This window comes from Labrus mixtus, chromosome 14 (assembly GCF_963584025.1).
Source record: "Labrus mixtus chromosome 14, fLabMix1.1, whole genome shotgun sequence".
NCBI classification, from domain to species: Eukaryota; Metazoa; Chordata; class Actinopteri; order Labriformes; family Labridae; genus Labrus; species Labrus mixtus.
This window is the reverse complement of record NC_083625.1, coordinates 10986161-11012431: the sequence shown is the minus strand read 5'-3', so window position 1 is coordinate 11012431 and position 26271 is coordinate 10986161. Positions and strand designations below refer to the sequence as shown.

The 26271-nt window shown below is 38.5% G+C and overlaps 1 protein-coding gene and 1 long non-coding RNA gene across 3 annotated transcripts; both read left to right on the top strand.

Annotated features, from left to right (window-relative positions):
• Positions 1-1917: 1917 nt before the first annotated feature.
• Positions 1918-26271, top strand: b3glctb (beta 3-glucosyltransferase b). 2 transcript variants are annotated; one of them, XM_061055055.1, is made up of 15 exons: positions 1918-2101; positions 4801-4838; positions 4938-4977; positions 5746-5855; positions 12504-12580; positions 12727-12838; positions 12993-13129; positions 13726-13789; positions 14897-15016; positions 17942-18011; positions 19632-19745; positions 21994-22093; positions 22515-22634; positions 23404-23548; positions 23907-26271. In XM_061055055.1, the coding sequence occupies exons 1-15, from the start codon at positions 2041-2043 to the stop codon at positions 24039-24041; spliced, it is 1443 nt and encodes a 480-aa protein (XP_060911038.1). In that variant the 5' UTR covers positions 1918-2040; the 3' UTR covers positions 24042-26271. The 2 variants fall into 2 exon arrangements, with proteins under 2 accessions (XP_060911038.1, XP_060911039.1); XM_061055056.1 differs by lacking the exon at positions 19632-19745.
• LOC132988811 (uncharacterized) lies at positions 10596-10957 on the top strand. Its single transcript, XR_009675865.1, has 2 exons — positions 10596-10845; positions 10877-10957. It is a non-coding gene; the product is annotated as an uncharacterized LOC132988811 (long non-coding RNA).

Here is a 26271-nt window from a genome sequence, read left to right as displayed (position 1 = left end):
CATAATGTTATTGAACATGAATATAACACACATACTACGTAGGCCTACGCAAAAAAGGAAATGAGTAAACAAATTCAGATACCGTTTATGATTTACGATTTTCTAAGCGCCATATGAAGGCAGCATTTGGCCCAATGTTTGGAAAAGCTACAGATGGAAAAAAACAACATACCACCACACCTACAGTGGTTTGAGACTTGTGTGAGTTCTGAGTCACCTGAGAATGACAACACCAGAGATTAATGAGCTCCATGTGATCCATATCAGAGGCTCTTCTGCTCACCTTGACATGTTTTAATATTTGCTCAGACCTTTTTTCTTACTGATAAATGCATAGTTTAGGCTATAGCCTACTTACCTAGGTTACTGCAGCCTATTAGTCATTATAACAGTTTGACACACAAAGTAACAATAAACCCAGTTGTGTGACACATTAATTACGGTCGTGGATACTTTAGGCTAAAATACAACTAACTCAAGTGGATTTCTTTCTTTAAAATTCATTTTATTACCACAAAAACGTGAACAGTCACAGTGGTAGGCTACACTGCCTGCCAATCTAAATGATGTCGCCAGACTGTCCATGTTTGGACTTTGTGGTCTGGAAACTGTTGACTCATTTGTTTTGTATGTCTCCACTCCAGCAGTCTGCAGCAAACTACAAAAAAACAAACTTTCATCCTACTTTCTGGTTATATTTTTCTCTTAATCAAAACCCAGCCAATAAAGCAGTTTATGCTTTAATGTGCAATATGAATAATCTATATTGACCCATTATCTTATCAACACGTGACATCGTCTAGATCAACAACACACCCTTCAAACACAGCTTTTGTAAATGTATAAAAACTGCTTATCTTAATCTTTTTATGATATTTTTGTTTTAGGGCCAATCTTTGACATACTATGGGAGGGACAGTCAAGACTCTCAAGTTCTCAAACACTCAAATTCTTTTTTTAAAAGTCAGACACATAGACTGTAAATATTGTTCAGACACAACCCAAACAACAGTGATAATGACCATATGTCTGTGAATTGTAGCAGACAGTAGCCCACCCCTCCGTCAACAAAAAAAGACACAAACTAAATGTACTTTACAGGAGCCCTAAGAAAGTTTTTTTTTTTTTCTACAGCAGGCCTATTTATTTTTTTAATAAAACAGGAACGATTTATAAAGACAATAATCTAAAATTAGGAAATTAAATAGGCCTATATGTCAATAATTTGCGCTTATAACATTAAAAAATAATCTGGTCAGAATCACAGTAGGATATATTTTTTATTCTAAATCAGAAAATAAAATAAACTTTGTTGTAAAGACTTTAATTTAATATTCTCACATTTAAAAAAAAAAAAATTCTGGTAAATTAAACCAGATAAGGCAGATCCAATCAAATTAACAACAAAATAGGCTACATGAACACATTAAGATAAGATAATCCTTTATTTATCCCACAGTGGGGAAATTTACATTGTTACAGCAGCAAAGAGCAAAGATTGCAGACAAAAAGTGAACACAGTATAATTTAAATAAAAAAGAAAAATTAAGGATGTACAAAAAAAAAATACATTTCAAAAATAAAAAATAGATCAGCTATTTGACAAAAGTGTAGTCTGTAATATTCAGTGCAACACAGACATGGACACAGTGAACATAAAGTGTAACATGTTATTGCACAAAGTGGATTGGTAAACATAATATAACATTAATATAACATTAATATAACATTATTATTGCACAGAGTCAGAGTGAATTGTCCAGTTGTGTGTGTGCGCATTGGAAGTTGGCCTAAAGATACTGAATAATATAAAATATATACCCTACCAAAAGGGGAAGTTTTAAGAGAAGAATAGATAAGAAACAATAAACTTTCGTATGTCATAGCAGCATTGTCTCCACTAGAGGTCACTAAAGCTTCGCACGAACAGCCACTACAGTAAAGTAGAGTTCTGCCAGAACAAGAATGTAGCTGACCTATTTCTCGGCTTCGCCATGAAAAGACGGTAATCCCAAAAGCCAGACAGCGGTCACGGGAGCCATGTCACCTCACAACATAGTTGACGGATGTAAACTGGTTGCCGTTCTCACGCTTTGGCTTGGTAAGTGGGTTCATTCCACGACGGAGACAGCTACCGTGTTAGCTACCGTTGCTAACGCTAAACGTAACGACAGCTGCTTCAATTTGGCCTTCAAAATAAAGTTACCCATTCAAGTTAACAATAACAAATAGGCTACACCTGTACCCGTAAAGGTATTTACGTCAGATAACCCAGCTGAGTTATTCTTTGGTGTCGTTATGGTACACGCTGTGCTACAAAATGTGTAGAATTTATTACCACGTGGTAGTAATTACAGGAAATTAAGGTTTTAGTCTGGGGAGCTTGACGCGTCACAAATAGACCAGGGGTGGGCAACTGGCGGCCCGGGGGCCACATGCGGCCCCCATCAACCCTCAACGTGGCCCTCAGGTCAATTTTTACACATCAATTAATTGGAAACATGAAGAAAACATGACAAAATCAGCCATGAAATCATGAAAACCATAAATATGTCCATAATAATATTTGATCACTGCCATATGTTGAGTTAAATTTGAGACATAATCGACTGTAATCGTTTTTGTATACTACAATTTGGCCCCTCTGGCAGTGAGAATTAAATGAATGTGGCCCCCTGCTGTGACCAAAGTTGCCCATCCCCTCCAAGTGATCCCGTTTGTAAACAAAAGGCCAGTACAGTTACACGCGAGTGTATATATTTGATAGCCTATTTAATGTGAAAGATCTTCACATTAAATAGGCTATCAAATATAAATCAAATGCATCCTGAAGAAGTCTTTGCAAGTAAAGTAATTTAATTGTAAGTAATTTTTTTTGTGGCATTGAAACAAGCCCGCATTATTTCTTAAATATATTGTTGCACACGTGAATAATCATCAATCATCAACAAGATGGAAGTCCTCCACACCATTTAAGTCGGGGCAATTACACCTCTGCTGTCGGTAAAGCTGGGCTGAGCTTTGCTGGGAAATACACGAGGTCATTAAACTACAAAGAGAATATCAGTGAACGATTAAAAGGTCCTGGTACTTCTGGCAAAGATGGATGGTAAACACAATCTCATGGTCTCATCAGACACATCTCCCCTGTGTGGGTGAGTGGCATGGGTTGGCAGAGCCTTTCAATTAGATACTGGAAATTATAAACGTGTGTTAATCCAACCTTCGGATTCATAAAATGACATACATTTTTTTTCCAGAAATCACGTGACACACCTAAGACAGTCATTGTTGTCTTTGGCGGTAATTCTTTCACATTATTGTCGTTGAACATTTTGGCTTCATGTTGCGTACAATTCATTTAGCAGCAAGACATTAAGTCACGACCCCTCAGTGGGTGCACAGCCTCCTCTCAGGGGTGCTCTATGTCTCGCCTTGACTTTATATGTAGATGCATTTCTTTTGGTTGAAATTGGAGAAAATGGTAATCCTCAGATCAGCCTATTTGTTTTTACTGTGAGTAAAAAGACATATTGTGTTGATGTCTGAGTGAGAAGGATGATAGTCCATTTAAAGAATGATCCACTGCATGCCCGTACTGTTATAACGAACGCAGACAGACCCACAATACAGACACAAAACAGTTGGATTAAAGTTAAAAAAAAAGTGATTTATTGTACGTCTTTTGGATACTGGCAGGAGGTCCGGAGGTATGAGAGCTTCTCTCTGGTGTCTTGCTGTTCAATATATGTGGTCTCAGGGTCAGTGTTGAAGCAGAGGTGAGGTCATGGAGCTGGGCGTTGAATGCTGAAGATTGAGGTATGGAAATCTGGACACAGGAGAAGACAATTTTAACAAAGAAATCTTATCATTTCAAAAAATATTATAAACAAGCCGGACTGAGAAACACTCTGGTGGGTAAACGGACAATCTGGCGTCAAGTGGAAGACTGAGCCGTCTTTTATACTGTGGAGTGTGTAGGTAGCTTGATTTCAGATGAGCAGCAGTATTGCAGACTTTAATGGTGGCACCCAGCTCCAGGTGAACAAACACACACACACACACACACACACACACACACACACACACACACACAAAATTTGATTTTTATGCATTTTGTGCCAAAATTAACAGATTATTTATTTTATTATTTATTACATTTTTATTATTTTATTTATTTTAACTACACTGTTTACAGGATGTGTTTTCATATCTCAGTGATATATTGACATGTTGATATTAATATACAACATTGTACTCATAAGTAGGACATGTTAAACGTGTCCTGGTTTCAAAGTCTATCGGGAGTTCTTCTAGGTTCACAGAATTTTATCTTGTTAAGACGAAGATAGAGGTGTTGTTTGTGCAGAAATATCTACTGCTAATGAGTCTACTTCTGTTCAGACTGTACTTGCAGCATGTCAACATACCGTACTGTAACAGATATGTCAAGATGTTAGACGCCTGTTTTATTTGCTGCTCTAATTTTTAAAGTAACAATAATGTTAATAAGAAGTATTTTCTTATGAATGGGCTTCAACTAACAGCCTCAGTGAAGTTCAGTATATTCAGTAAGTATATATATTCAGTTAGCTTGATTTGTCTGAAAGATTTAAAATAAAAAGGCCTTCTTGCTTGATGTAGAATCTAAAATGATCCTCTTCTTCTCTCATTTTCATTTATCGACTGATCATCAGCCTGACTAAAACATTACAAACTATACGCTTGCTGCTCATGTCAGTACAACTAATTATTTATTTTTGATGAGCACTGTCGCCTTTTCTCTCGCCCCCCCTCCAGGTCCCTGTGCTGGAGTCAAACACACAGGTGGTGCTGATGTAAGTGCCGCCCCAAAAGATTCTCACTGTGATTATTCTTCATCATGAAGCTCAGCAGCGTGCGTCAGACTTAACAAGTCTCTTTCTGACTCCTCACAGGCAGCAGAGCGCCGAGAGCACACCACACACAGCTCTGTTGGTGAGTGAGGGACCAAAACAGCAGATGGCACTTTGTAAATCTCGTCTGAAATGCCATTAGTGCACACATGTAAAGTGCAAATGAAAGCCTCCACCAAAACCTTTGAGAGTTTTTGTTTTAATAAATAAATCTGGGGGAGAAGGACAAAAAGTGATACGAATAGTTTGTAATTTGGGGATATAGGCTTATTGCTTTTTTAGTAAGAATATTTGTGAAAGATTGAAGCAGTAAACACTAAATATTAAGCTACACCAAGCAGCCAGTTTGCTTAGCGTAGCAAAAAGACTGGAAACAGCTAACCTGGCTTTGTCCAAAGGTGGCTCACCTGAAATAACTGTTTTATGTTTTGTGATATACATACAAGAACGTACATGTAAAAAGCTTTTTTACATTACATTTAGTTGAAATTGACTTGTATGGGGATATTTCATGACCGAGTGCAGAGACAGCAAGGAAAATAAGAAGCATATTTCCCAAATTTTCCAATTGTTATTTGCGTTTCTGCTTTGCCTATATATATATATATATATATATATATATATATATATATATATTTTTTTTTTTTTTTTTTAGATCATTTTTTATTGATTTCACATGTTTAGGCAGTATACATTTTAATATCACATGTTACATCATTAATAAGAAAAAAAATTTCTGCCATGTGAGTACATTTGTGTATAGCTGCACATTGTCATCATAAAGTAAAGTTTTCTGGGTGGAAGGTTCAGGTTCGCTTTGCCTATATATATTCTTTTTTTTTTTTGTCAGGGTTGGGGGAGGTTGTCTTGGTGATCCAGAGTCAGAGGAACTCCTACCACGCCCGTCGAGCTGGTCAGAGGAAGGTGGAGATTCTGCAGCAGGCAGCTGAACTGGGACAGGTAACATTTGGCAGGAAGTAGAAGGCTTACTGATCAGTGCTGTTGTACTCATTAGGATAACATACTCAGTTTAGATCTTGGTCTTAGTCGAACATTTTTGTCTTAATTCTGGCCTTACATTTTTGTACAGAGATTCATGGTCACCAGGAGATGAACTCTGCTGCTTTGACGAGCCCAAGACTTTTCCACATGAGCCACTATTCATCTCTGGCATGTTTGCATTGAAGTCAAATATTTGTAGTTTTTTTGCAATCCATTTTAGAACTGACTCTGATTCTATTCAATTAAATCCAGAAATTCATGTCCCACTCAACTTACCTTGTTGACAAAAAAATCACTTTTGGTTGATCACATAACAAGTGAAGAGCTCCTACATGTCTGTGCACATCTGGCATACGATTTGTCTCCAGATGGGTCTGTATTGACCACCCGTGTTAGGATCTTCTCACAGCAGAGAGAGAGAGAGAGAGAGAGAGAGATAGAGAGAGACAGAGGGTAATAATAAAAGACTAAGCTTTTGGAGAGACGTGGTATAAAACTTTTTTTGAGCATAAAGCCTAATTGTCTGTCAAAGTTTGGTGGTTAATCAGTAAAGTTTGAGAACTTCACTGCAGACTGGAGCTCATTAAGTCTCCCTGTGCTGCAGTATTCTAAACTATGATGAACAGGTCATGAGTCACATCTCCTGCAGTGTCTAGTGCTGTCCTGTTGTTCTCCCTCACCCCTTAATATAGTCATTCACTGTCCTTCAAGAAATCAATACAGGACACTTTTGTGTTAATTTCTAAAATACATTCTTATATGCTCAGAATGATGTGAGAAATCTTCACTACACACCGCTAAAATACTGTGGTCAGATGTACCCCCGATCGCTTCTCAATGTGCTCTGAGTATTCTGATCGAAGGGTCGTCAATGTGTCTTGGTTGTATTTACACCTGGGCTCATGTATTCCAAAGTAACCTGACCAAATTAAAGGTTTCAATTGTGTCAAGCGTTGAAATACTGGTGGGGTTGTTCAAAAGAGGAAAAAAAAGGGATTTGGAAATCAGATTTTTTATCTGGTTATAAAACTCAAACTTTTGAGTATGATAATCAGAACTTTGATCCAAAATGTCAGGATTATCGAGATCCAATCAGACGGCTGGATTCAGGCTGGATTACAATTTCACTGGATAAGGTTTGTCAAATCTTCTTTTTCTTTGAAAAAAACAGGACTCAGGTCAGGACACTCTACCAAGAATCAAAATGTAGCAATCTTGTTCATTTAATCGTTGCTGTGGTATTTTACAGGCACCGGTAGGTGTCCTCCTCTCCACAGAGCTCCCCTACTACTGAACCAAACGAGACCCTGCAGAGTGGCTGTGAAAATGAAATATTTGTAGACCTCAGAGAAATGAATCGACGGCCATATGGACATGACAGCCCGCAGTAGAGACACAGAATTGTTGATATTCCTTTGATGGGAACGTGTACTGTGAAAAGAAAGGAAGAATCATTTGGTCTTTGATTCTTGCTCCAGCCTCATTTATAATCCAGAAAACACTCCCTGACAGGAGAAATGACAGAAGGCAGTCAGCAGGGGCTCCAACGGAAGATTTCTACAACAACATGTGAAAAATAAAAAGTGTCATGAAATCTTTATTTCCCCCGACTACTGAAACGGTTTCAGAAATGATGTGGTTGTTTCAATGATCTCAATGACATTTATAATAATATTGTTTGCTGATGGATTGATACATTCTTTTAATTGTTTTTCCATTTGTCCCTCCCCCTCTCTCTGAGTCTGTGTTGTACGCACATCAGAGGACGATTTACCAGCGACAGTGATTGGGTTTGACACGCCTATGACTGTTCTGATCTGACACCAGGGGGTGGTGGTTTTTGGTTTGAGGTTTTCACGCACCAATTTCACTCTGACAGACAGAAAAAGAATTGAGTAGAAGAGAAACCCCCGATGGTATGAAACATGACTCAATATGAGTGAGCCGCCCTTTAAATAAACAACATCTTATCATTCATAGCTTGTTAAATGACTGTTAGTACATCAGAGTTGTGAAGAGTAATAATACAATCAACAGTTTGTGTTGTTGTCAGTTTAACAGAACAGAAGAAAACTAAAACACAAATACATACAATACAAGTTGCATGACTTCTGGTGAGTCTGAAATTCACTGTTAAGAAAATACTGCTGAATAATATAGATATTAAGTAATGGCACAACTTTTGTGTTTCCTGCTTTGAAAAAAAAACTTTTGGGAAACATGATTTAGTGATCATAAAAATATCTATAGATTTTTCTCCTATTTGCATGCAGTATTGTATTGATAAAAAACATTGTCTTGGATACTCAGTGAATGATGGGTAGTCTTACTCATGTTTTTTATTTTATTTTATTTTACCTTTATTTAACCAGGTAGGTCCCATTGAGCTTAAGAACCTCTTTTCCAAGGGAGACCTGGTCAAGACAGGCAGCATAAAAAACACAAAGTTACAGACAAAGGGAGACAAAGTACAATTTACAAAACACTAAATTTTACATTGAAAGAGAACCATCTATGAGTCACATCTGGGGGTCAGTAGTCCAAGCAGTCAAGCTAAAAGCAATCTGCTTCCAAGTCTTTCATTTTAGATTTAAAAGCATTTAAGGACACCATGCTCCTTGAGTTTGAAGTCATTCTGCATCAGATTCCAGGCTGAGGGTGCAGAATGCCCAAAAGCCCTTTTCCCAATTTCTGTCCGAGCGTTTGGTACAGAGAGCATAAAGAGGTCCTGAGAACACAAAGATTACTGTCCGGTACTTTTCTGCATGATCAAAACACATACATAGTGTGGGAGCAGAACAAGAATTGCCTTATATATAAAGGTGTGCCCGTGTAGGAGCCTATGGGTTGCCAGAGCAGGCCGTCCAACCCGAGAGTTCAACTCACAATGGTGAGTCAGGGCTTTACAGTTTGTTTTGAACCTCAAGAACACATGGTAGGCTGTATTATTTTATGGTTTATTTGATAGGGACAGACACAACACACGTAGAGAAATTGAAAACCATATGGGGACACTGTATCATGAAGTTATGACATGGCTTTTATCAAGTTTCTTCATACATAGTTTCTTGGTCCTCCCTTCAAACAATAATGTTTGTAACTCGTAGTTTGTGACCACATTTGAGATAATGCTATTTAGCCTGGGAGGCCAAAGAGAGAAGCTCAGCATGCAGTTATTAATATCTGCACCTATGAAGAGGTTTTATGAGTATCCGCTTTATCTCTATGGGTTGAACGCGTCAGACTGCTGAAACATTGGCTGCACATGGCGAGGTTCATAATTACCATCTTTGGATGCATGCTAGTGTGCAATCATCTCTGCACGTGTAATTTGTTCTGACAGGCTGCGATGCCTCCTTAAGGAAGTGCGTAACACAGCCAGATTGAGCTTGATTGTAGTGCGCTGTTCAAATGTGGGGGGGGGGGGCGTGTTGTGCGTCATGCGATTTGTAACTCACGTGTATTCGACGGTGTGCTCTGACAAAGGTGGTCATAAAATCTGACATGATGATAGTTTACGGTCAAAAAACATGTTTCCTTCTTCACGTTTTGCGCTGGTGACCTCATTTTGGAGCCAGAGTCTGAACAGTACTGATGTCTCGCCCTTTCTGCAAACCAAATAAAGCAGACAGTGTGACCTGCACTGCAGCTCATTAGGGGTATATGTTTTTGCTTCACTTTTTGGGAGCTGTCATGTTATCCTTCTCCTTTTTTTTTTTTTTTTTTTTTACAGTCTATGTTGCCACCTTAAGGATTTACCTTAGAGTAAATTGTAGCTACACCTGAAGTTCTGAGCAGAAGCACTTCATTATATTCTCAGTGTTTATTTTAACCCAGCTTCCTGTCTACATCAATATTTATATGAAGAAGCCTTTGGTTGTGGCAGTGCCACATGGTTCTTTGTTGTTGGCTGTAAGTGAAAGCCTTTAATCCAAGATGTCACTGCCAATGCAGCCTCATCATTCAGCCTCCATTCACAGCTGTCACATTTGGCTGCTGTGCTCTCCTCTCTTTTTCACCCACACATTCAGCAGATTGTAGTACACACCCCGACACCCTCTGAATTGGATGTGAACATGGGCAGAGGTGTGTTAGGATATTACATTTTCGATGGTGGTTGTCTAAGGGGAAATTATGTAATACTCATAAAACTTTTGATGAATTTATACAGAAAAAAAAGACTTTCTTTTATTAGATGTTTAGACATGATGTTACTAAGTATTCTCATGTGATTTTGTCTCAGCTGTTGGTTTGGTTTGAATAAACAAAATTGCAAAGTATAATTAAGCTATTAGTTGATTTAGAATTTCCAAGGGCTGGCCAGGTTCGAGGACAAAATGTCTTCGGGTGCATCTGAGATTAAAGTGGGTGCAGCTATAGTGACCGTCAAAAGCGATAAAAAAAAATAGCCTAGGTGTTACGGGTCCTGCATGTGGTCCCCGGTGAATGTACAAGTCACGTGCACCTGTCATGACCATCAGATCATGGATGTAATAAACACGATCTTAGTCACTGTTGTCATTTAAAAGCCAATGATCTTTCTTTCTTTCTTTTTTTTTTACAATCGTGTTGACTCAAATGAGGGTACAATCAGCCTTTTGTACCCTCTGTCCAAGGGGCTTAATCTACAGGTACATACAGAATCTCTCTGTCTACAAGAGATTAGATCAACACAACATGTGAGGCCGTAGGAGGCTGCTAGGCTAGGTAGCTAGTTCCATTTACTATGGCTTCTAATTCAGTGCTGTACATAGAGATTTGGCAAGGCATGATTTAGTAGCAAATTGTTTGGCATTGTTTCAAACATCCCTCATATTACTTTTAAAGATTCTTATGGTGGCAAGTAAAAAAGCGATTACTAAATGTTGGCTTCAGAGGAACCCTCCTACCATGAGACTCTTGAGGAACATTGTGAATTCCATCAGCTTTATGGAAAAAAATGACTTTTGTCCTGCGACTACAAAAGGAGAAGGGAGAAGAATATTGGAGAAAGTGGGATTTATACAAAGATAAAGACTCGTAAATATATCTTGTTTCATTAGAATGTACCATCCATTATGTACTGTACCTGTGCCTTTTACATTCTTGTATTTGATCTTATTCATACTGTCTTGCCCAAGTCCTCACTTGTTCTGTGTTTCTTGTAAAACAAAAATGAAAAATAAAGTATAAAAAAACCCCCAAAAAAACAAAACATCCCTCATATTAGATAAACTGATGCTTAAGATTGGCATAGCCTGAATCAGTTCAGGTGAAAGTGTGTCTGAATATGATGGGGTCCAGACGCATCTGCAAGAGCAAATAAAACATGAACACACAGATTAGTTTTGTTGCCAAGGCTACTTAATCTCCTGGAAGACTTTTAAACCAACAAATAATGGGTTTTTGGATAGTGTGGAAATTTTGTCCGGACATTTATGGCCTCAGAGGATAAATCACTATGACTTTGAGAATCCCCTTTTCATTATCTCACTCTCTCCATCATGACTCTGATGTTTATTTACGTGATATGTCTCAACAACTCATGAGCTGGCATTTGGGACACACATTTTTTTAATGCTGGATTATAAATGCTTTTGGGACACTTGTATTTTGAACCCTAGTGATCGGCTAGAATGTGTCAGTCTTTAGCCAAGTAAACTTGACGACTGTTTGTGTCGTTGAGTTCATGCTTAGCACTAATAAGATAAAAAACGAGCATGCTAAGTTTGTGAACATAGCAACACTTTACCAGTTAATAATTAGCTTGTTACCATCATCACTGTGAGGATGTCGATTTTAGCATTTCTTTAGCTGTGCCTGGAATAGCTTCCCTATCGTCATATCTCAAAGAGTTTTACGTTTTCTCTTGGTCACTCTATAGTCCTCGAGTTAAACAAAGATGTGACTCAGAGAGAGACTTGATCTCAGCCTACACAGCAAAAAATAAAACACATTAATCCTTAGCACCGTGTCTAAGCCTGTGCTATTTGTGGCTGCACTGAAGACATTTTGGAGTTCATCTGCGTGAGCCATTTAATGTGAAGGGAGACGGAGAACAGCATCACACAGCAGGATGGTGTGCAGATGTTGTTACTCAACATTGTGCTGTTGAAGGACACACAGTACTTTTGTCAGCTTCAAGGTTTCTCTTCCAATGTCAAACCTTACCTGGAAACATTTGTTTCTTGAAAGACAGTTGATATACAACTTATATTGCACACATTTTCAACATGTGTCTAATGATAAATGACCTTTTGTGTGTAGCTTTTTGTACAGTCACATTAGAGTGGGAAGGGACATACTCACCCTCACAGTGCCCTCTAGAGGTGAACAATTAGAACCATTATTAAACTGAACCATATTTGTTTTTGATTGTCATTAGAGTATTTTGTTCTTCAACTCTCACAGTTCTTCAAATGTTTTTTTTTATGTTTGTGGGATTTTTCAAAAGTGTTTTTTTTTCTCTCTTAAATCATTGTTATTTAAGTTTTTGGTCATAATAATTTAACCAAAACTCCACATAAAATCACCTTAAACATGTTGTGGGAATATATCTGTTTACTTGGCAAATGTACTGTATTATTCAAATGAAGTTTTTGTACTGAGATCATTTGTTCCACATAGGGCGCTCCAGTTGTTCTTCTCCTCCATGAGCTTTCAGAGTTTGACGGGGACTGGAGCATCCTCCCGGCACTTCCTCAGTGAGTGTTAAACCAAAAATATGAGGATGATAAACGAATGAATTAAATGAGGTTAAATAACGTTTTCTGTGAATAAAGCTTTAATTTTTCCTATGGGGGTTGGAAATAAAGGCATACAGTTAATGTCTTCTTATGGATCTTTCCAGTCTCTCTGCCACTTATGGTCAATCAGCATCCTGGTTTTTCTTCATTGAGGAGGAGACCAGAGTCACGCTGTCTGCTCTGCTGCACGTCCTCAACAGATATCCAGTACAATACGTGAGATACAAATATTAAACCTTCAGAAATCCTTGATGGTGACTGAGTTGGCTGTTGTGTTGCACATATTGAACAAGCTTTGTGAAGAGAATTACAAAAAAAAGATGTTCATTTCACATCAACCTTCCCCGTTTCCCTTTTCAAAAACTCACAGGAATGGTTTTTGGGAAAGCGTCTTCATGACAAGGAGGCTTCAATCATTCACCACTATGCCTTCTCTGAAGACCCCTGCTCCTTCGGTTACCCCGACCCCGCAGCAGGCTGGGCTCTCAGCACGCCGCTGCTCCACAGGTGTGTGACTAGATGTTTGTTATATACAGTCTATGGTTAGAATAAAAAGGACTCCTTTTATTCAGACGTCAATTATATTTTTTACATTTTTTTAAAAACACGGTCACACAAGGAAGTCCTATCTGCAGAAAGACCTTATCATCTATTCTGCATGAATCTATCTGGCACTAATAGAGTGAATAATTCAAATCATATTTACCCAATAGTAGAAAAGAATAGAATTAGAAAAACAATAGAAGCCTTTATTGTAATTGTATGTCAAACAATAAATTAAGGAGTACTCCTGATTTAAAAAATGAAGAGGTCAGGAGGAAAAGAACACAGCTAACAACACGATACAATCACTTACTTAGCCGTTTAAAAGAATAAATGGAATAAAAATGTGCTTTTGTTGAGGTGTAGTCATTCAGGATGCTGACATCAAACCCATTACCCATAGTGAAAGAAAAATCCCTTTCAGTGCAGTGTTTTGAATTAACACAAAGGAGGACTCAGAGGTAACCAATCATTCAGGACCGCCATAGTACATTCTCTAACAAAACGGAATAAGAGTTATTCTCTCTTTTTTCAATACCTTTCACTTTCTTGTGTTTCAGACTTGCTGCGAGGGTCCAATACGAACCTCTGAAGTCTGATTTCTCCATTGATTTGAAACACGAGGTACACGAGACAGTTTCCAGGAGAATTTGTAAAACCTGCGTCTAGTTTCTGGCCTTTTCACTGTGATTACTTATTACTTGTTGAAACTCTGGTTCTATTCTACTTTTACCACTGTGAAAAGTGAAAACGGTGTAATCTTTCAGACTGCCCGCTGAGCTGCTCAGACATTTCACAATGACAGACGTTTTTTCCTCGGGCACTGAGGCTCCTTTTGTTGAAAAGGCCCCTGCAGCTTTCTATGCCTCAAGCTTATTATGTGTATTTGCACGTTTCCTGGTTTTAAGTTAATGCACACAATAAAGCTCATGACATGAATACTGCAGAAGCAGAAGAGATGGTCTTGGGAAACCTTATTTTTGCACGATTGTATTTATTTTTCTGTTTAAAAGTTTAAGATTGGGTTGAAATTACTACTGTTGAACTTTCATTTTGTGTCGATGTTGATCAACCATGTGGACAAAGCGGAACAGAACGAAGCAAAAAGAATCCATATTTATTTTAAATGTCAGATGCAGACAAAGGCCGTTTCTGCAGCGTGCTGTAAATCACCTCCTGTAACACCGACCCTGTGTTGAATAAAAGAGTCGGTCTTCTCGCTGGTGTTCCTGATTGCTTTTGTGGGTCATATAGAGGCATCTGTATAATTTTCAGTCTGTTTTGTAACCAGCTTAATCTTCTCACAGGAGCTTAAAAATTGTACATCTTGTGTTAGATTGAATTCAAGGTCAAGACAAAGTTATGTTTCAATTTATTTCTGATCTCCAGATTTAGAGCAGACATTATAATGTGATGTTAATCCTCCTGTCCTCCTCAAAATGCAAAGTAATGATGGTAGATCGAGATATTGATTAAGCATGTTACACTTGATACACCTGTAATGCTCAACTAACCACTAGGCCACCGGCGCCCAATGACTTCAACTTTGTGTGCGTGTGTTTGTGTGAGAGTTATCAACATGTCCAGAGCTGTCATGAAGTTAGAGATATTTACTTCTTTTAGACCCCTCGGCCGCTGTGGTACCATTACTGGAAATAGGCCACAAATCACTTTTAAGCTGTTTCCCCTCAAGAGCTTCATAAATCTGCATGTGTGCCTCTGTTGTTCTAGATCGCGTTGTTTATTTGGGAGGAAGGAAACGGTCCGAAGCTGACAGCAGTTCCAGAGTTTTGCACAGAGGCAAGAGACGACGACTGTGCCTCCACATTTGCGACCTACCTGCCCAACTGTGTATGTACAAACCTTTAATTATTGACATTTAAGAGGCTATTGTTGGAAGCTACACATGTTTTGTGGATATGGGTATGGGTGGTAATGACAGTGTCTGTTTTCCTATGCATGTGTTTTGCGTCACCACTGGGAAACTTTTGCTAAATCAGAATCATTACATTTAATTTAGAAGAGAAAATGTGCACTCTTTCTAGCCCAAAGAAACATTAGTTATATAGCAGGTGATACAAGTTGTGGTGACAGGTGTTACAGAATATTAAACTGATGTACTGTAGACATAGTTTAGGTTTTCTGTACGGATAATCACCAAAAAGGAGGAAAAACATGAGAAATAAGCCGTCGTATTATAAGTCGTATTTATAACTGAGTCCAGCTAAATGTGAGCACTTTACACATGTTTCCGTTGCCAAGAGTCGACCTATTGTGCTGCAATACAAATGCAGCGATGAGTGGGCTGAGTCAGTCTGAAGGCTAAAGGGAAATCAAGCAGACACCTAACAAGGCTGAGTGGGATGACGGATCACTGCAACAGTTGTCTGTTGAGTTGGAACAAATCAAACACAAAAAAGCATTAAAGCACATTTTGGAATAAACAAGACTAAAGAAAAGAGGGACTGCGTATGTCAGAGAGGCAGGACTACAGTAGTTCTCTCAAAATCTTTATTTAGAGTACTATCTGAGATAAACAGACGTGATTTGCTTTGCACATGGTGGACCCTCCATATTAAACCACTTTTTTTTTTGGAGGGATAACGTTGATTTTTCAAGGGTTTCACACTTCTTATGTTGTCAAAATGTTTTAACTTCAAAAATCGGGGTTGAAGGAAAAGGAGAGCTATTTGTCTGAGGTCTCTGTTTTCTTTTCCACCTTTATTAAGAGGATAGCTGAGGACATTTTACTGGATACAAAGGAATAGCAGTGCAGTCAGAGAGCATTATGTGTCTGCAGCAAATTAACAGCACTTCTTTAAATCCTGTCCTTCTCAGTATCCCTCCGTTTTGAAGGAAAATGATTTTTATTACAGTGTTGAATTATCATTTAGGCCCACACTCTGAAAAAAGCAATACACAGAAACAAAGATCAGTATTAGCATGCAAGGTATTTATAATCTTTATTCTCCTTAAGGTCCTTTGTAGAATATTCAAGTTTAAACTGCACATCATTTATTCATGTACTTTCTTTTTAGCAATGGTGTGAAGAGAGTTTGCTTGTAACACATTTCTTTAAAACCTCAAACAAATGACATCATGCAGCAGATTCCTGAATTACTGCAATCATTGCAACACCACCAAGATAATCTTTTGAAGATTTTTTTTTTTGGACCATTTGCTTTTATTTTTGACAGGACGAATGAAGATAGACAGGAAATGTAGTGGGGAGATGACATGCATGTTTGTAGATGTGTGATACTTTTTTGATGCAGTGAAATACTCGAAAACCAAGGCCCATTACTCAACTACAAGGTAAATAAAGTAGAAATGTCTCAGCTCATGTGCTGTACTGCCATCGAAGAACAATATGTCTACCCAACAATGAATTCCCTCCGAGGAAAGCAGACACCAAAAAACAGCCTTCATCCTTGAGATCCACAGCAGGTATCAACCATGCTGTAGAAAAAACATCCTGATGTGCATCCTAAGGGGGACAAGCTATAAACTATTGCCTCATTTTAGACTTGATTAGTATTAGAAGAAGCTGAGAGTAAGGAAGCTTACATAGCAGGATGATGTCTCCTCTGGCTTTTTTTTTTCTCATTAAAACTAGAAGGTAAAGAAACCAGTACAAAAACTAATGAACTATACGAGTCTGTTTTTGTGTGACAGTGATAAAAAAAAGATGTAAGTAGATCTCAGTAAATAAATATGTTCATCTAGTTTAGATGTATATATATGCATGTTTAAATCAATAAACATCTGCTTATTTGGTGGCACTTTTAAGTTAAGGTCTCAATATTCATCATTAACTAGCTGCTTATTAGCATGCTTATTAATAGCATAAGGGTGATCATTAGTCATTATTAAGGGTTTATTAGTACCTTATTCTACTTTGCCCTCAATACCGTCCTAACTACTGCTTATTGATAGTAAGTTAGGAAGTTGTTGAACATGAATTTTGATCTTAATATGCTTTTGCTTACTTCTACCTTATAAAGGGCCATACTGAGCAAAGCATATTAAGATAATAATGAATGTACAACAACTTCCCTAGTATTAATAAGCAGTAATTAAGTGGATATTGAGGGTAAACTCTCATTAAAAACTCTCTCGGTCAGATGTTTCCGCTCCTTGTAAGCCAAGTGAAGGGGCGTCCTTTTTGGCTCGTCAGACCAAAGTCTATGTTAAAAAAAAACCTTATTCTCAAAGAGTTGCACTACTTGCCAGCACTGTCTTTTACAGGCTGTTGAAGTCATCTTTACTGTGAGAGACTCTGCCCCTCTGGGAAGCTCTATTTATGCCGAGTCATGTTGCCATGGGTTGTAGATCAAAAAAAAAAATGACAGTGTATAAATATGGACAAAAATGTAAATGCACACCATACTCTACACATGACTCTTACTAAGTAGATGTGATTTGAAGACAAAGCTTACATAATACATTTAGCACTTGTCATAAAGGTTTACTATCCATCATGAGAAAGTTCCTGGTGTGTGTTATGGTCTACTTTGTATTCTGCAAGGCTAGCAGATCAATTTACACCTGTCAATAAGTCATAACATCTAGCTTACTGTTGGTAATGTCATGGAATAAGAGGTCAAATGTGAAATGGGATTTCAGCCCCAAAGAGATGAAAGTGTTCATATCAGACACGAACACATGATACACTGCTAGGAACTCATGTTCCCTTATTTTCCTTCACTGATTCAGTTTTAAGTGGGTTATATTCTGTACATGTTGCACCTCACACAATGTTCCTCTCTTTTGCAGGGAGATCCAGTTTCAGAGAAAGATGTTTTTGTTGCTGTGAAAACGTGTGCAAAGTTCCACTCAGACAGAGGTGTGTTTGACTTATTGATGGACCAAAGATGTTAAAGAGAAAAATTAATAATACGTTTTATCTTGCTGTGGTGGGACACCTTTTTTAAGAGTGAATGCAAATTGTATCTGTCAAACAATAGATGCAGGCTGTAATGACTTCATTAGAAAATGAACAGAAGAACACTTTTCACACCAGTAAATTAAAAAAATTAAGATTTAAGATTAACTTTTTATTGATCCCTGCAAGGGGAAATTTCAGTTTTTACACTCTGTAAGCCATGAACACACACGTAGGCCGAAATACACACACACATGCAGAAACAGGATCCTATGGACATGCACTAATGGAGAGAAGCCAGATTGACGGAGAGGCCCACAGCGGGCGCTCCTGAGCTGATGGTGGGGAGGGGGTTAGGTGCCTTGCTCAAGGGCACCTCGGCAGTGCTCAGGCGGTGATCTGGCACCTCTCCAGCTACCAGACCAACTTCCATATTTTGGTCCGCACCGGGACTTGAGCTGGCGACCCTCCGGTTCCCAACCCAAGTCCCTACAGACTGAGCTACTGCCGCCCTAGGATAGGAAGCTCAGTCTCAGCTCAAAGCTCAGTCTCAGATCAAAGGAAAATTGACGGCCTGCAATGTTTTTTTTTAATGATTGAAAAGGGACACCAAACTAATATGTCTTATTTTGACATGCTGGTTTTTTTTGTTTGTTTTTTTTACCATATTAGTAATTAAAACAGTTAAAATCATAAAAGATGAAGAAAAAACAGATAAAAACTACAAATGTACAAAATGACCTCACAAAATAACATCCAATTACAAGTGGTCAAAAAGCAATTTGGAAAGGTTTGCCTTAAGCTGCTTTCAAAAGCATCAGTAGAAAGTGCAGAGTGTATGTGCATCGGAAAGGAGTTCCACAGGGTTCGAGCCACAAATTCAAACGCTTCGATCGAACATGATGGATCAAGTAGACTAACCTGAAGGGATGTACTGGTGATGTAAAGATGGAGTAGGTCAGATATATAAACAGATGCCTGATCTTGCAGGGCTTCATTAAAAAAAAAACTAGGATCTTAAAAAGAATCCTGGATTTCATGGGAGGCCAAGGAAGAGAAAATAAGATGGGTGTCATGTGAGTTGACCTGCTGGATTTAAATATGCAGTGAAAGTGTAAAGTATTGAGTTACACACTGAACACACACAAATATTTGCAATCTGATTCAGTGTGAAGTCAGTCATGTTGATTCATGCTGCATTTTCGGTGTAAAAGTCTCTTTCAGTTCATGTTTATTATGGGGAAAAAAATCAAATTAAATGTAAATTACAGAACATTTAGCTGCAAAAGTTTGACTGCAGTTATCACGCTTGCCACTACATTTTATGTGACTGCACTTTTTGCTAAAAAGTCAGCAGGTCATTCAGCCCAAGTTAATCTGCGCGGGCGAAAAACTACCTGCTTAAATTCACAAGCTCATGTGGTTTGTGTAATTATCCAAAACATGGATGTTTTTTGTTTTTTTTAGGGTCAAAATGATCCAGAAGTCAATGACTATTTCAAAGCTATTAACCAAAGTACACAAGCAGAAAGAACAGTGTGTGAAAATCTTTTTTTTTTCTACCCCTTTTTCTCCTCACAGTCCCGGTGGTGAAAGCAACCTGGGAGAAAGACGCTGCATTTTTAGAATATTACAGCGATGTCACTGATGCATCCATACCCACAATCAACCTTGGAGTGCCCAATACTGAGAGAGGTGAGCCTATCAGCAACAGTTTAAAATACTCCTGTCTCAGAATAAACTGAAGAAACTCACTACACAAAGTTGGGATCTGAAGCCAACATCCTCTAGGGATGGTTATGATGGTCGGTCAAACATTTGTTCTTGACTGAAATATCCTTACAAGCTGCTCGTTGATGGTTCAAAGAGGATAAAAAACAATGACTAAACTGATCCCCTACATTTTTTTTTTTTTTTAATCTTTTTATTAGTTTGCACAGATGATAAGAAAACATACAGTTGGCATAAGAGTTGACATTGTACTGTGGTCATCTTTTATAAACCCCATTCCTGCCTTTTCCCGCCCAACCCAGTTAACCCCATACTCACCGAGTCAGGAATCCTATTCCCACTCCGGAGGTAGCCTCTTTCCATCGTAGCCTACCCAGGAGTCTCATTCACACTCATGCATACTAGGACAAGGAGCAAGAAGACAGAGGAAATAATAAATTACTAAAGTAAATGCATTTTGTACGATTCCACACTTCAAATACTAAGATAGTGAGCATGTTGAACATTACCGACATTCATGCTTATCATATGAAAAGGATGGTAGAGGTAGGTGTAAAATGGTAAATGGACTTGGACGGGCATAGCACTTTTCCGGTCCGCTTACTTATAATAACACTCAACTTTCTGGTTGAGAGAGACGACAGACTCTACCCCTGTGCTACAGAAGATGGTTGTTTGACTATAGAGTTGGTCATTTGAGTACAACTAAGATTAAGATGAACTTTTATTGATCCCCGCAAGGGGAAATTTCAGTTTTTACACTCTGTAAGTCATGAACACACACATGCAGAAACAGGATCCTATGGACATGCACTAATGGAGAGAAGCCAGAGTGACGGAGCGGCCCACAGCGGGCGCTCCTGCGCTGATGGTGAGGAGGGGGTCAACATCAACAACATCATCATATAGGAAATGTTGTTTTAGCCACATAGAGCAATGTCATTTGCCTGGAATACAAATGGCCACAGAGCCATTTGAATTCCTGCAGTATGTGTGAGCCCTCAGAATAATCTGTTTCCCAGTTATAATCTGGCTTGCAGGTTTGTTTGATTGCTGTGAGCAGGTTTGAATTTAGAAATATGAAGCAGCATTAGCATTGTGATAGTGATAGCATGTTGAGACGAGCGTGTAGTTTAAAGCAACAGACCACTTCACATATTTTTGAAGCTCAATAATTGTCAACTTCAAGTGGTGGTTCAATTATCGAGCGGCCACTTAACATCATCACCTTTTGTTTTCCTGTCTTTAACTATTCACTTCTTTTTCTCATACACTTTTAGTGTATCACAGCAATCAGGGAAAATAAACATAAATCAAAGACTAGATACTCAAAGCTAATGACCACAGAGCCATTAGTATTCATAGAGAAACGATGGGTGGGTTTGCCTCGAGAAAGGAGCCAGATACAATAACTGGTCCTGATAGCCTCAAGTGGACACTCGAGGAACAGCACGTCTGTACTGGCTTCATTTTTCAGCACCCGATGTTGCCGTTTGAATCAGAAGGATGTACCTTCAGGGCAGCATGGATGTCTGTACAGAATTTTATGGCAACCAATTTATTGGTTTCGGGAAAGATGTGACCAAAATTATAATGTGTATAGCAGGCCAATAGTGGTAAAAGTATGAACTCATTTGCATTACTTAGAGCAAACCAGCAACTGGGGGAAAAAAATCACTTCAAGTAGATACAGATCAGGTTTGTTTGAAGTATGTGCCGCACCAGTGTGTGCTTCTTTTATCTTGGTACAGAGGAGCAGATTATGAAAAAAAACAAAACAAAGCAATTACAATGCACATTAAAGAAAACCTGTATGAATCATTCTTTCAGCAAAGTGTGGCATTTTATTTGCCACACATTATCACATGACAGATTTGAAGGAATCTGTGCTAGCTCAAATTAAACAAGAATTACATGTTAAGAGAATTTAGACTGTTTTTTACACACATCAAACTGTTTTCCAGTGAACCTAAATCCACTTATTCTACATGAACTTAATGTTTGGCCCTCTGTTATGAACCGAAACAAACACATGCAGACATTTCATTTTTTCTTCAGGGTCATAAGACATTGTTAAAATGATTATTTCATTTGATGAAAGAAATACACTCCTTTCAGTTTGCATTGTATAAACTCTAAGCCTGAACTAATAACTCCAGCTTCATCATTTTTTTCCAGTTTTTTGTTTTGTTTACATGTCTTCTCCTTGCAGGGCATTGTGGGAAGACATTTGCAATCTTGAGGCGGTTCCTGAGCCAAGCTGTGCCCAGAGCTGATTGGCTGCTCATTGTTGATGATGATACACTCGTCAGGTAACTAGGAGACACGTTTTTGAAGATAATAAAATCATTTGGAAGATTTCCTGTGTAACATCTATTTGAATAATGTGATTAACTGAATTATCTTTCACAAAACACTACAGACATTTTCACCCACTGACTATTTAGAATTTAGGACAGGTTCAGGAAACTGTGCATGCCCACATAGCCGTGAGAAAAGCTCAATCAGGCAGAATCAGTGAGACAATCTACGGGATTATGTTTGTGTACAAGTCAAACCTTGAAAAAAGCTAAAATGCAAGGTTGCTAATGCAATACAGAGACACATGTAGTAATGTTTTTGATCCTCTTGCAATCCCATGGAGTCTTTACGCATGTGTTATGATGTAGTTTGTTTTGTGTCTTTATTGATCTATGAGTTGTCTTCTGTCTGTTGATTATTGCTCATCTATAGTTTATCCAGGTTGAGACGACTTCTGCGTTGCTACAACCCGAAGGAAGCAGTGAGCCTGGGGGAGAAATACGGCTATGGCCTGGTTCAGAATGGATACAGCTACACGACAGGAGGAGGAGGGTGAGAAGGAGAGTGGTCGGCTAACTTTGTTTCATTCAGTTACAGTATATGTTGCCTTTTGACTGCAACTGTATCCAATACATTGGCTGTCAGTTAGCCAGTAACACAGTAAGTATTTTGATTAAGTTTGAACATTGGCAGCTTTGCATTTGTTGTCTTCCATTTAACTGTACACAACCATACATCATTTAAAATTTGTTTTATTTCCGAATACACAGTTTTTGTACGAGAACAATGATGTAACATTTTGAGGTCTTTAAAATGTAGCAGAGATTTTTCCCATGGATCAGAGAGTCGTTCACATTCTTGTAAGTGTTTAGATAAATACTCTTTCAGCTTTAGTTGTAAATACCACATTTTCTGAGACGATAAGTAATAGAATTAAAACATGTGAGGCCCAAAATAAAAATCAGTTTATGAAGAGAAGAGATTATTAAGAAATGTTGGCTAGTGATAAAAGCCTCTCAATAAGCAATATAGCTATCGATTTTGAATTAGAAACACTAACTGCCAGAGTTAGATAATGTACACAGAGAATGTGTTTACTTGATCAAATTCATCATTGCACCTGCTTCACAGGAAATGTTTAGACAGGTTATACATTTTAGCACCATTCTTAATATTGCAACACATGAAATGTGTATGATGGGTTGGATACTGATAAGTCCAATGTTTACTCTCTTTTTAGCTCTGGTTGGGTTTCTACCAACTCCTGTTTATTATTTACTGTTAATTTCCTTTTTTTTAAAAGTCTGTTGTGTTTGTGCAGGATGGTGCTCAGCAGGGTGGCAGTGTCCAGGTTAGTCTCCAGTGGTTGTGGCTGTTTCAGTGATGACGCTCCTGATGACATGGTGCTGGGCAGGTGCTTCACTTCAATGGGTGTTCCCATCACTCACAGCCCGCTTTTCCACCAGGTAGGAAACAATACACACACATGTGCGCAAACACCCACACAAACACACACATACACACGCTAACTACGATAAACAAAAACAAGATAAAACAGTAAAAGACACAAGGAGCAGGGAGAAAATAACACACCACTCTCATTCAGAGTTAAAAGAGAAAATATTGTTGAGTCCATTATTTAGTATCAGACAATTCTCTGCATGACACCTAATTCTTATTTGACAAAACTAACAGATTATACAATGAACCAACCCTGGAGCAATGGTGAAATTGTTTCCCCTGAATAATCAAAAATTAGTCCTTAAGCAGACGTGAAATACCAACACACAGACAAACCACCACTTCTTCGTCTTGATATTTCAGGCCCGACCAGACGACTATTCAGAGACACTGATCTCCTCGCAGCAGGCCGTCTCATTCCACAAGCACTGGAACATAGACCCTGTGGCCGTCTACAAACACTGGCTGCAGGACACACACCCTCGGGATGAGCTGTAGAAACACTGTGTAAACAACAGAGGACACGAGATGTCTGTGAGACCACGCAGGATTGGAGTTAGTCTCTCTGTGCATCACATGGAAGGGACAGGACAGAAACAAGTCCAACAGAGTGGGCGGTGCAGAATACTTATAACAAGAAGTCAGTTTAATTCAACATTTTAAAAACAGTTCTTTATGTTACACAAAGATCAGTCATTTCTGTTTTCAATCATTTCTTTCTTCCTAATCTATGAGTAGTTGCAGGTGGGTTGCAGCCTGACTCGTGCATTAAGCATGAGGATTTAGGATTGTATGGGTTGGGTTTGATACATATAGCTTGTTTTGAGGGCCAGCGTCTCCTTCCAGTTGTTGCAAATGGTACAAAAACATATACTTTAGAAACACAAGTCTCTGAAGTGCAGGCTGGTGTTATCACTGTATCTACTATTACAGCAGCTAGTATTGAATAGGCTCTCTATCACTTATTAGATGGGGCAGGGTTCTTCACCCTCTAAGCCAAGAAGATGAAGGAGAAGCAGTCAGAGCAAGCTCGTCAGACCTTTTGACAATGTCTTTCTATTTTAAACTTAACGATATGTCCCACAGAAAATGTAATTTCAGGGGACATAAAGCTTGTTTGTAGGGGCCAATTGGCTAGAGACTTACGCTTGTGGCTGTTTTTAGGGTTCGGACAGACTCGATTATTTTGCTCCGAAAAAGGCCTGGGATGGGACAGGTTTGTTTGGGCTGAAATGGGATGTGGCAGGATTAAGACTACTCCTATGTTTGCCATCTTTTGTAGACTTTATGTTAACTTTACTGTGAAAACACTGAATCCAAATGTGCACAGCAGCTAAGAGCGTGAATAAAAAAAGCAGCAGCCCTACACAAACTGTAACTCCTCAGGAACCAGGCAGGCACACAAATTGTGCAATAGATATTTTTGCCTCTGCCAGATGTTCGAGGATGTGATTCCGTTGAACATGCAAAAGGAGGACAGAATTTGTGTTTCAAGCATTACTGCATCACTTGTGTATTCAAAGTTCAGCCACACTGGTTGCTGCTGCTTTGATTGTCTGAGAGGATGTTGAGTAATAGTAATCTATTTCTCACTAGGAGTAATTCAGTGTTTTAGTGACAGGTTAAATATGTGTACGGTTGTTTAATTACATTAATTATGTAGTGAGGTGAGTCCCATTGAGGTTGGAAAAGCAATGGAAGCAGCAGAAAAAAACAACAAACAAAATGAGACAACTGCCTAATAGCAACGCCTTTAAAAACATTTCATTGTCTTGTGTCGCCAGTACTGTATTGGCTCGAGTGTGTGCGCATGTGTGTGTGTGTGTGTGTGTGTGTGTGTGTGTGTGTGTGTGTGTGTCTGTATTATGGTTGTTCTGATTTTTTTTTAGTTCCGCAAGCAAGTATGTATTTTTGATACATCCTGTTTGCATCTTCTCCACATTGCGTGAGTCTAACTGAGGTAGTTTCAGTATAACTTTGTATTATTGTATTCCTGTTCTGTGAACAGAAATTGGGTAAGTCAGTGTGGATGTAAAAGTAATTACGGAGACAGACATAAGCCTTCATTAAAATTCATTTTTGCACCTGGATTTTGAGAGTGCCTGCTGAAAACCTGTTATTTCTTTGATGGAAACTACACTTTTGGAATACATTTCAAATAAAGAGCCAACTCTTTTTGTGAATCCCATTTTCAAGCAGCGGACTGACAAGAGTTGAGGGTGACATGCTGTTTTAGGAAACACACAAAAAGAAACACAAATTGATGTCTGCCTTCCTCCACTTTTCATCTGAGGAATAATTACGCACACAGACAGACACAGTCAGAGTTTACTCCTCTTGAATGAACCATTGCCAAATTTTTGACTTGAAGTTTTAGTAAACAAGATCTGCTTCAGCGTTAAAATAAGGGTTGCTACAAATGTATTAGAACAAGTTTTTCATGAGTTGTCACTTCATGAGTTGTCATTTTAAGCCATTTCTCGTACAATGTTGGGTGATGATGAGGCTTCTATGTCTCTGGATAATTGTACTGATCCTTCATTATATTTAAAGACATCCAGCTTCTCCTTTTGTCTGTGTTTCTTTCCTTTTTTCTGGACTTTTCACACTCATTGAGACCAGAATCACAAAAGCTGTGGCGTGAAGTGCCTACCTATTATGTCACTGTGACACTGTTACCATAGTAACAGGGGTACAGCCCACAGTGAGAGACCCGTAAAGTTTCTCA